This window comes from Emiliania huxleyi (genome assembly GCF_000372725.1).
Source record: "Emiliania huxleyi CCMP1516 unplaced genomic scaffold EMIHUscaffold_102, whole genome shotgun sequence".
Classification (NCBI taxonomy): Eukaryota; Haptophyta; order Isochrysidales; family Noelaerhabdaceae; genus Emiliania; species Emiliania huxleyi.
Window position 1 is genome coordinate 401,027 of NW_005202303.1, and position 11,337 is coordinate 412,363.

Here is an 11,337-nt window from a genome sequence, read left to right on the forward strand (position 1 = left end):
TGGAGGGCGGCGGCGGCGAGGGCGGCGGAGGGGCAGGTGGCGGCAGGGCTGGTGGCGGCGGCGAGGACGAGGCGGAGGGCGGCGGCGGCGTGGGCGGCGGAGGGGCGGGTGGCGGCGGGGCTGGTGGCGGCGGCGAGGGCGAGGCGGAGGGCGGCGGCGGCGAGGGCGGCGGAGGGGCGGGTGGCGGCGGGGCTGGTGGCGGCGGCGAGGGCGAGGTGGAGGGCGGCGGCGTGGGCGGCAACAGGGGTGGTGCTACGAAGGGCGGCGGTGGCACTGATGGTGGCGGCGTGGGCGACAGCGGCTGTGGCAGAGGCGCGGCCCGCGGCGGACGTGATGGCGGCGCGGTGGGGCTGCTTGAGGGCGGGACTGACGGGCTGCTTGAGTCGCCGACAAACCGGAGCAGTTTGGAAGGGAGCCCACTCACGAGGCAGGTGAGATCGGCGGCGAGACCCGGCGTCGAGAGCGGGGTGGCTTGACCAAAGCACCGCCTCCAGCCGTCCCCGAGCCCGTTGTGATTCGCCCCATCTGAAAGCGGCGCGGCCATCTCAGCCGTCACGGTGCCGATGGCGTTCACCGTCTCAATCAGCGAGGCGCCCTCGTAGTAGTAGAGCTCGCGCACCGCAGGCCCGGCGACGCAGGTAGACGCGTTGGCGGGGTTTGCGCACCAGGCCATGTTGACGTTCGTCTTGTTGTCCTCCGCAATCGTCGGCGCGACTATTGCGTCTAGGTCGGCTGTCCTCCACCATTCGGTGTAGCGGTAGTCCCTTCCCGCGTCGCGCACGCGGACGGAGTAGCCCATCCCGTTGGCGCCCCGCTTCGAGTTCGCGCCGCCCATGTTGGGCAGCTTCGCGGGCTCGCCGCGCTCCGGCCCGAGCGTGCGCACCCTTTTCTGGAACTGAGTGTAGGCGACGCCCTTCGATGGGACCCTCGGGTCGAGGAGCGTCGGCAGCAACGACGTCCCCGCCAGTCGTTGGCTCGGCAGCACCGAAATCGTGCCCGGCGCCTTGCGCTCCACCATCGCGACCAAGGTCGGGTAGATGTCAATCAGCTCGGCGACGCCCGCCGCCTCCGTCCCGGGCTCGGGCAGCCACGGCGCCGCAATGAAGAGCGGCACTCGCGCCGCCGCTTCGAAGTTGGTGTGCTTGGTCCAGAAGCCGCCGCGGTCACCGAGGTGATATCCGTGGTCGCTCGTGAAGACGGTGACGGTGTTTGCGCCGTGCGCGCTCCCCTCGAGCGCGTGGAACAGCTTGCCCACCTACAGCCAGAGAGGCCATTGCGTGGGAAGGCGCCACCGCGTGGGCAGCGATGTTGCCTCGCCAACGCCTGCGCGTCGATAAACGAGACGCTCGCGAGGTAGCCGTGCAGCAAGTTGCGCGCGTCCGCCAGCAGGGGCGTCGGCCGCATCCAGCACGTCATCGGCGGGTCGCCACACATCGTCGAGTTGGGCACTCCGTTTCCGAGCCCAAACGGGGTGCGCGGGATGAATTCCTGTTCGGTGCTTGAGAAGTCCTGGCCATGCAAGAGCAGCTCTGCCGCGGCCGGAGCGGTGAAGGAGAGCGTGCCCCTCGGCATCTGGCGCATGCCGTCGTACCTGTCTGGGATGGCGGCCGCTACCTCGGCCGCGCCGTAGTAGTCCCAGTACATCTTTGGAGCGTTGAAGGGGATGTGCGGCCGCCAGAAGCCGATGCAGAGGAAGAAGGGCGCGGCATTGGCCGGCCAGTCACGCACCCACGCCGCGGCATTGTCGCCGTACCACCCATCCTCGTACGCATCGTCAGGCACGCTGATGCCCTCAGCGGTCTGTCCCGCGTCGAATGGAGCAAGATCGACATCACCGGTGGTGCGCTCGAGTTCGGCCTTGGTGACACCGCCGCGCACGGTCCGGTTGTCGTGGTAGAATCGAAAGGGCTCTGGCGACCGGAGGTAGGCGTCGACGCTTCGAAGGATCTCGATAGAGGCGCCGGCTGCCCGCCTTCCCCGGTGAAGCAGCTTACCGTAGGCACGCACATAGTACCCGTTGTCGCGGAAGGCTTGCGGGAGCAGCGTGTAAGGACTCGCCGGTGGCTCCAAGAAGCGCACCTTGTCCTCTCTGGCATTGGTCCACCCGCCCGTCTGGTCTGGGCGCAGGCTGGTGAATATAGCGACGCGGGACGGCGCGCAGGAGCACAGCTGGGCGTACGTGTGCGGGAAGGAGACGCCGCTCGCTCGCAGCAAGTCGAGGTTGGGAGTGCGGGCCGGCACGGGTGTGTTGAGGGTGAGGTCGTCCGAGATCATAAATATCACGTTTGGTGGCTTTTTTGGCAGATTGGGCGGTGGCGGCAGTGGCCGCGGCACCGGCGCCGGCGGTGCTTGCAGTTCCGGCAACGTCTGTGGCCTCCCAGCGGGCGAGGGGGGAGGGACGAAGATCAGGGGCGGATCCGGCGGTGGTGGTGGCGGTGGCGGGGGCGGCGGCTGCGGTGGCGGCGGCGGCGGCTGCGGTGGCGGCGGCCGTGGTAAGATGCCGTCGCGGCATGCGACCTCCGATTCGCAGGACTTCCAGCCACACTTTTTCTCCCACGAGTGGGTGCTCCGCTGGCAGAAGAGCTGACGCTGGCACTCGAAGCAAGAGTCCGAGCACTGCCACTCTCTCCACGAACACTTTTGCGACCAATCTTCCCGCGAAAAGAGGCAAAGCGCAGGGCAAGGCGATCGCTCGAGCGCGCAGCTCAGATGTGCGAGCGCCAACAACGCCAGTGGCCGGCGCACCATGTCTAGCGCGTGGAGGCGCAAGACTTCCTGGATGTAGACGGGCACCCGCAAAAGGGCGATCGGTCGTCCGCAAAATTCCGTAATGGAGGAATTAATCAATCGTTTGCGCGAGCCTCTATTCTTTTTTCCGGGACGCCGCCATTGATGGTTGGGTGGCAGGGTTGGTGCTGGGGTGGTAGGGTTGGGTGGTGTGCAAGGCATCACTGCTTGTCGTTGTTTGTTTGTCCGTGACGAGAAAGAAGTCCAGAAAGAAGAAAAGATGATTTTGCAAGCAAGATGATTTCATCCGGAAGGGATGGGGTGCTGTCGTGCGATTTCGGGCCCGGGTCTGTGCTTTAGAGAGATTTTTGTGCTTTTGTGGGATCCAGTGCTGACTTCTGGCTGTCGTTGCTGTCTCTCCCTTTATGAGAGATTGTGCTTGTGCGTCTTGGCCCGGCCGGGGCTGTGACACTGCTTCAGCACTGCCTTCGGCTCGAGGACCTCGAAGCAGTACACGTCGGTGCGCGAGCCTGCCGCCAGCTCCACGTGCGGCGGCGCGGCGGCAGGCAGCTCGACGTCCCCCCGCGCGGGGAGCACCTCGGCCCGCAGCTGCAGCGACTCTGGCAGCCGATTGATCACCACGAAGCGCGGGCAGACGGCGACGGACGACGAGAGGAGCTCGAAGCCGGGCGGGCCGGGCTCGATCGACACGTCGATCCTGTTTGTTATGACCCCCCCCCCCCCCCCAATGTGCAATGAACACACCAGTGAGGGAGGGCGAGACGATCGAGGGGTCCCGTACCATGCGGAATCGACCCTATCCAGTGCTCAAGTGCTCAAGTGCCCTTGCGTGAAGCGTAAAGCGTACGAAAAAGAAAGAAAACAGCCAACCCAAGGGAGGGATGGAGGACGGCATGCCGCCACCACACAGGGATTTTAAGGCCCCGTACCACGCGGAATCGACCCTATCCAGTGCTCAAAGTGCTCAATAGGAGTGTGGTGCTAGCCCCCACCCTCGGGGCGTCTACCTCTTCCTACCTATCTCTCTTCGCAGTTTCTCGCCAATTCTCGCAGCGACCTGCGTGAAGCGTACTTGTATGATTCGCGTGTGTTCATCTTCTTGATCACTTGCTGTGTTCATCTTCTTGGATCGCGCCACCCACGCCACTTCCTTTTTAACCCCGAGGTAGGGATCCCCACCTCTAACATCGCAGGGATCCCACCCCTCGAGAGTCACCCCCCCACCCCCCCGCGGAGTCGGCTGGGCTAACCAGCCAGTCCACACACCCGCCGACGATGGCCACACCCGACGATGGCTCTCGCCGAGAAGAGCGAGCTTGCGAGCAGCCCGAGCTCCGTCATGGCCGGTGTCTTATCGCCTCTGGAGGCTGCGGTGTCTGAGCGGCTGCTGCGAGAGCGCGCTGGCGAGTTGACATCACTTGGGCAGCTCTCGCTGGTCAGCCAGCGCCGCGCCGAAGAATGCCCGATCTGCTGCGTGCCGGCGTGCGAGCAGGCGTATCCACTCCCAGCGCTGCCGCAGGGCGCGTATGCCTGCGCGCACGCGATTTGCCGCGATTGCATCGAGAGGATGCTGATTGCGGCCTGCGAATCATCCGAGCCGTCGCGCGCGATGCGATGCCCATTCTGCCGAGCCAAGGAGGTCTGCCAGGCCGATCTGCCAGTCCCTCCTTGGTACCGCGCCGTCCTGTCCCGGCGCGCGGTCGTCGAGGCTCGTGCCCACGCGGAGAGACGCTGCCGCGAGAACGCGCTGGCGGTACCTCCTACGAGGAAGAACCAGGTTCGTTGTGAAGAGCTGGGGCGCGCCACCCAAGAGCCTAGGTAGGTGCGGATCGGCAAGAGCGCAATCGATCTTTTTGCCCTCTATCACCTTGGGTTGTAAGAACTTGAAACACACCACGCAGGGGCACAGCAAGCACGGATAGCCGTTGAGGAGAAAGGGCGTAAGGTGTATGCGCAGCCACGGCCGTGCCGCGGTGGGCGCGCCACCTCCCGCGAGCGCGGCGGGATCGGAATTGCGGCCGGAGGGAAGGGCGAGCCGCCGCCGCCGCCGCCATATACCATCAGCGACGACGACCGCGGCTCGCCCCAAACGCCAGGCGCTGGATCGGCAGTAGGGCTTGGGCGGCGCAGCGTAGGCCTCGAGCCACACGAGTCGCCGACAACCCCCCCTCATCGACGTGATGGCCGCACCCGCTGCCGGCCGATGCAAGCTGCCGCCTCCACCGCACCAGCGATACTGGCCGCGGCTCGCCGCCACGCGCCGGCTCGGAAGAGGGGCTATCGGCGGCGCAGCAGAGCGGCATGCGTCATCATTCGAGCAGCACCAGGTCCCCTCTTCGACGTGACGGCCGCTCCCGGAGCCGGCCGGTGCGCGCCCGACCCACGCCCCCTCTCGCACCCCCCCGATCCCCCTGCGCGGCGCCCCCTCCACTGCGCGCCGGCTCGAGCGCCTATTGCCAAATCGCGACTTTCGAGCGCAGTGCGTGCGCCCCACACGTCACGCGAGCGCAGGAGAGTTTGCGGCAGAGCAGTACCGTGTACTAGCCGGAGGCATCGCGCCGAAAACCCCGCGCATTCCGCCCCAACAGAGGCTGCAGGAGGCAGATGGCCAATAGCGACGATCGTTACGAAATGTAGCGTTACCGGGAGCTCTCCAAGCTGTCTTGGGTGGTAATACCTCCTAATGGCGCTGTGCGCTGGCCTGTGAGAGGTTGAGGTGCGAGCCCTGGAGGCCCTGGGGATGGGGGGGGACTACCCGCGGGCTTAGAAGGCCTTCACACTTCTCACTCTGTTCACAGCCTTGTTATTGAGAAGAAAATACCTCCTTCACCAGGAGCCTTCGCCAACTAAAAAACACAGCACCGATGCCGACTTAGTGTGGGGAGGGTCGGCGAGCACTCACTCACTAGGCGGCGCCGCAGGGCCGGGGCACTGGCCACGGCCTCGCCGACCACTAGAAGGCGGCCCACCCACTACGCGCACTATCTTAGTGCGCGGGGTGGCAGGAGGCACTCACCCACTAGCCCGCTCGCCGGCGGCCCACTCACTACGCGCACTAACTTAGTGCGCGTGGTAGCCGAGCCCGCCTCTCCGTCCGCCGGCGAAGGGCACTGCGAGCGGCCCGCCGGACCACTCCCCTCGCGGCCGGCCGGAGGCACTCACTTCCGCACACTAAGTTAGGTCCCGGCCTCCGACCGCACGACTCCCGGGAGCACTTCACCACTTGATCCGCCACGGCGCACCACTAGCCCTCGTCCAGCTCACAGACTAACTTGCGCCGACTTAGTTCCCCGCAGGGCCCGGGAACACTCACTCACTGCGGCATCAGTGCTCTTCACACGACCTGGCGAAGGCTCCTGCCTTCACACTTCTCACTCTGTTCACACGAGCACAAAACGCGCTTGATTGCATGGCTGGCGATCAGCGTCGCAGAGCCTTCACGACCTGTCGTTGACGGGCAGCTCATTTGCATGGCGCCTTGCACTGTCGTCGACAAGCGCGCAGCTGACGGCGACGAGGCGGTGGCGGCCGCCGCCGCTCTCTCTCTGATTCACAGGCATCGCGCGCTCGCCAAGACCGTCCGCAACTCGGACTGGCTGTCGCTGCTCCGCCGTCTGAAAGCCAGTGGCCGCTTTCGAACCTCGGCCAGCCTCCTGCCGCCATCAGGACACATGCACCTCTATGGCCGCGTCCGCCCGGGCGCCGTCGGCTTGATCTTCGACGGCGGTGCGAGAACGACCCTTTCTCTGGGTCGAAACGCTCCTGGTTCCGGAGCCTGCTCGGAGCCTTGATTAGGTGCGGTCGACCTGCAGCACGCCCTCTGCTGGCCGTCGGGCGTCTTCGCCAAGACGGAGCACCACCTTCATGTCGGCGCCGACGGCACCGTCACGCTGAGCGGTCCATGCCGGCTACGCCTCTCCTCCCTCGAAGGGCTCCGCGCCGCCAACGAGGAGGCGGACCGCAGGCACGCCGTGTGGCAGCACGCTGGTGGCGAGCGGCCGGAGCCCTCGCTGTACAACGAGGTGTCCGTCGGGCTGAGCGGGAAGGACGTTGCCGCCATCTTTGTTCGCTCGCACGAGGAGCGGCACCTGGTGCTGGCTCTGGGCCTGCGCTCCCTCTTCCGGCACCTCTTCTGCGGCAGGCCCCTGCCGCTGCTGCGCATCACGCCCGAGGGAGGCGCGTGCGTCGTGGCGCACGACGAGCAGCTCGCCCTGCTGAGCGCAGCGTGCGCACCGGGAGGGCTGCCGTGGGCGTGCGACGCGTCGGGCGTCGCCCCGCGGCTGCCCATCGGAGCTGATGCTCCCCTTCCTCTCGCCGGCGAGACGCGCAGCACGCGGCGAGACGTGGTTTGCGCCTCCGCCTCGTCGAGCGTGACTGTAAAGGGCGAGCGAGAGACGTCGACCCGCACCGCCGCGCCGGAGACCATCGTCGCATTGAAGGCCGCCGCCTGCCGCCGCATCCGAGCCTCCCGGCCAAGTGGAGCGGCCAACGACACGGGGCTCTTTTGGGACTTTTGCAGTCTGCCGCAGCGGGGCCAAAAGGGGGAGGAGAGGAGCGAGGCGGAGAAGAGTGTCTTTGCGCAAGGTCTTGGCATCATGGGGTCGCGAGCGTCACCGGCACGGCGGTGCTCTCACATCTCCCCACATCTCCTTATATCTCCCCTTATCTCGCGCCTTGAACTGAGGCCAGCACTTGAGGCAGGCGGTGCACTGGTGGACCCCACGAGCTCGCGTTCATCCGCGCAAAAATATTTATTTACCCTCGGTTTGCCTGCAAGTGCTGGCGCGCGACCTAGCGCGCGACGTATTTCTCTCATGCAGCGTCTGAAACACAGCTTCTCGTGTGCCGCGAAGCTGTGACAAGATATATGCCAAGCCCTCCGGCAAAGCGCCTGCGGACTCACGGTGAGGCGCTGCCCGACGCTCTCCTGTCTTCGCTCGGCGACCAGAATATGGCCGAGCGTGCAACTCATGTCCATGTCCCCTCCTCCTCCCGAAAGAATGCGCGCGCCGAGCAAAGGCATTGGAGAATTGCGTCGAACGTAATGTAGCCTGGTGCCGAACACACTGAGTCTCCTCACTCCGGCCGTCGCCTCACCGGCGCGGGGCCCCGGCCACACCACGCTCGGTGGCGCGTATATGCGCCTCCCGCTGAGCCGCCTCGTCGCCGTCCAGCGTGGGCATGGCCGCCTCGGCATGCCAGTGCGTCTCGGCAGACAAGTGTCGCGTACGGCCTCACACAGTCGAGCGGAGGTAGGGGATCACCCTCGGGTGCTGCGAGGAGGGGCAGGGAGGAGGTCAAAAATCTAAGAAGCGGGGGGGCGGAGACAGTGGCGCGAATGCCTTGCGCGCGAAAAGGATCATGTCCGGGCGGCCGTGCAAGTCGCCCTCGCTGTCCACGATCGCGAAAGGCTGCGCAAAGATGACCGCCGAGCCGCCGCACCCCGAGGAGAGGGTCGCCTCTGTGAACAGCGCCTTGCGCAGCGCGCTCACGATGACGACCGCGATCTTGTGTGGGTCCGTCATGGGCTTCTCCGGGCTGTAAGGCTCGTGCTCGAGCGCGCGCGTCTCCTTGGCCAGGGAGAGCATCGCTTTGCCGATCTGCGTGTCGAAGATGGCGGGCGATCCGTCGGCGTTGGTGCGCAGAGAGATGTCGCTGAGGTAGAAGTCCGTGATGACGTACTCCGCGAGCAGCTCTCCAGCCTCCGGCGTCGGAGTCTTGAGACCCCCACCGAAGAAGAGGCGGAAGGAGGAGGGCTCGGCTGACGCGGCGGCCTCGCGCAGCGCCGGCCACTCGACCGTCTCGAGGTACGCGAGCACCGCCGCGCCGCCCGCCTTGACGGCCGGCGCCTCGAGGTCCGCGCCGCACTTCCACTTCTGCACGCCATTGAGCAGCGACGGGTTGTCGTGCTGCACCGCCAGCTGCCGCGCCAGCTCGGCGACGCCTCCCAGCGCAGGGGCAAGCACGAGAAGCTCGTCGACCTGCGCCCGCGCCGCCTCCTCCTTCGCCGCCGCCTCGGCCGCCGCGCGCTCGGCCGCTGGCGCCGCCTCCGCCTCCGCCGCCTCCGCCGCCGCGAGCGCCGCGTCGCGCTGCAGCTTGGCCTCGCGCAGCGCCGGCCAATCGACCGTCTTGAGGTACGCGAGCACCGCCGCGCCGCCCGCCTTGACGGCCGGCGCCCCGAGGCCCGCGCGCCCGGTCTTCCACGTTCTGATGCTGACGAACAGCGACTTCTTGTCGTGCTGCACCGCCAGCTGCCGCGCCAGCTCGGCGACGCTGCTCAGGTCCGGATCGAGCGTGATGAGCTCGTCCACCTGCGCCCGCGCCTCCTCCTCCTTCGCCGCCGCCTCGGCCGCCGCGCGCTCGGCCGCTGGCGCCGCCTCCGCCTCCGCCGCCTCCGCCGCCGCGAGCGCCGCGTCGCGCTGCAGCTTGGCCTCGCGCAGCGCCGGCCAGTCGACCGTCTTGAGGTACGCGAGCACCGCCGCGCCGCCCGCCTTGACGGCCGGATCCCCGAGGCCCGCGCGCCCGGTCTTCCACGTTTGCACGCCGACGAACAGCGACTTCTTGTCGTGCTGCACCGCCAGCTGCCGCGCCAGCTCCCTGACGCTGCTCAGGTCCGGATCGAGCGTGATGAGCTCGTCCACCTGCGCCCGCGCCTCCTCCTCCTTCGCCTTCTCCTCGGCCGCCGCGCGCTCGCTCGCCGCCGCCGCCGCGTGCGCCGCAACGAACTCGGCTGCCGCCGCTGGCGTCGCCTCCTCGCTCGCCTGCACGACTGTGAGCGGCCGCTGTGGCGCGAGGGTCCGCGTCCAGCAGAAGCAAGACATTATGCCCTGCCGGCCGATGACGCGCCCCGCAGCGATCTCAAGCTTTGTGTTGTAGCGCAGCTGGGACGCGAGCAGCCCGAGGCGGAGGAGGTAGGCACAGTCCATTCCGCGAACGGCTGCTGCGGCCACCTACGGACACGGAACGAGGACTGAAAGCCAGAAAGATGGGGCACAGGCAGCTGAAAAGAGCGCAGCACCAGGCCGTCCATCAGCAGCTTCCGCATCGCAACGTGCCGCAGCTTCCAGCGCTGGTACGGTCCGAACGTCAGCTGGTAGTCGGCCGCAAGAAGCCCGTACTGACGCCAGATCGCTGCGACTGACGCCCGGGCAAAGCAGGAGACGGTGGGCGGACCCACACCAGTCCGATCCTCCGCATCGTCCGCCTTCGACTCCGCCAGCGCCTCCTTCTCAGCCTCAGCCTCAGCTTCGGCCTGCACAATCGCCGCCTGGGCCTCGTCCATTACTGTGGGCTCCTCCTCGTCCTCGTCCTCCTCCTCGTCCTCGTCCTCCTCCTCCGCCTTCTCCTCCTCCGCCTTCTCCTCCTCCGCGGCCGACTCGGAGAAGGTCGCCGCTGCCATCGCCTCCCGGCGCCGCCCCTCGGCCTCGGCCTCGTCGCCAACCTCTCCCCTCGCCACCGACTGCTCCCACTGCTCGACCTTGCGGAGGGCCCGCCAGAAAGAGATCTCTGTCCGCAGCTGCGCTGCGCCGCCCGCGATGCTAGTCGAGCCCTTGCGGCACGCGAGGTGCCGAGTCTGCACGACTGCTCGCACCGCTGGGAACTTGAGCGCGTGGTCGATCTCCGCGTTGACGCAATCGAGCAGCAGCTGCTTTCCGGCCAGCGGGATGCCCTCCCAGACCGTCTGCGCATCGTTAGTCGACGGCCCTGTCACCCGCAGCCCGCCGCTCGTCTTGACGCTGTTGCCGGCGGGCCGTGCAATCTCGCGGCCGCTCAGGCCACTGAGGTCGCTGCGTACCGAGGCGGCAACGTTTTCCTTGGTCTCCTCGGTGACTCGGCTCGAGCGGCGGCAGCCCTTCCCAGCCGGTGGAGGTGGTGAAGCTTCCTCAGTCACGTCTCCCGCAGCCGCCGCCGCCGCCTGCTCGGCAATACTCTTGCTCTCCTGCCACGCCTCAGCGTCCTCGCGCTCGGCCATGTTCTGGTCGCCGAGCGCAGACAAGAGAGCGTCGGGCTTCTCCTCACCGTGAGTCCGCAGGCGCTTTGCCGGAGGGCTTGGCATATATCTTGTCACAGCTTCGCGGCACACGAGAAGCTGTGTTTCAGACGCTGCATGAGAGAAATACGTCGCGCGCCAGGACTTGAGGCAAACCGACGGTAAATAAAGGCTCACTTCCTCCCGCTGATGCTCCCCTTCCTCTCGCGCCGCGTGCTGCGCGTCTCGCCGGCGACCCTCGCCGCCATGCTGCGGGCTAAGACGCTCTCGCTGCCGTACGGCGGAGCCAGTGGCGAGACGGGGGTCGGGGTGGGGGCTGGGGAGGGGGAGGCCGCGGCGGGGCCGGCCGTGGAGGCGCCTCTGGACGAGCTCGAGGTGCGACGGTGTATCATTCACTTTATGCCACCGTTGCATATCCGGATATGCAACGGTGGCATAAAGTGAATGATACACCGTCGCACCTCGAGCTCGTCCAGAGGCGCCTCCACGGCCGGGCCCGCCGCGGCCTCCCCCTCCCGAGCCCCCACCCAGACCCCCGTCTCGCCACTGGCTCCGCCGTACGGCAGCGAGAGCGTCTTAGCCCGCAGCATGGCGGCGAG

At 67.3% G+C, this 11,337-nt stretch overlaps 2 protein-coding genes across 2 annotated transcripts in view; one reads left to right on the top strand and one right to left on the bottom strand.

Annotated features, from left to right (window-relative positions):
- Positions 1-2,274, bottom strand: part of EMIHUDRAFT_222320 (hypothetical protein) — a gene marked incomplete at both ends in the record, with an annotated part of 3,104 nt that extends 830 nt beyond the window's left edge. The window contains 2 exons of the mRNA XM_005793285.1: positions 396-1,255; positions 1,345-2,274. Coding sequence (XP_005793342.1) covers positions 396-1,255; positions 1,345-2,274 — 1,790 coding nt within the window. The remainder of the gene's footprint in view (positions 1-395; positions 1,256-1,344) is intronic.
- A 1,573-nt stretch (positions 2,275-3,847) lies between these two features.
- Positions 3,848-11,337, top strand: part of EMIHUDRAFT_360815 (hypothetical protein) — an 8,647-nt gene continuing 1,157 nt past the window's right edge. Inside the window, exon 1 of the mRNA XM_005793286.1 lies at positions 3,848-4,501. Coding sequence (XP_005793343.1) covers positions 4,040-4,501 — 462 coding nt within the window. The 5' untranslated portion in view covers positions 3,848-4,039. The remainder of the gene's footprint in view (positions 4,502-11,337) is intronic.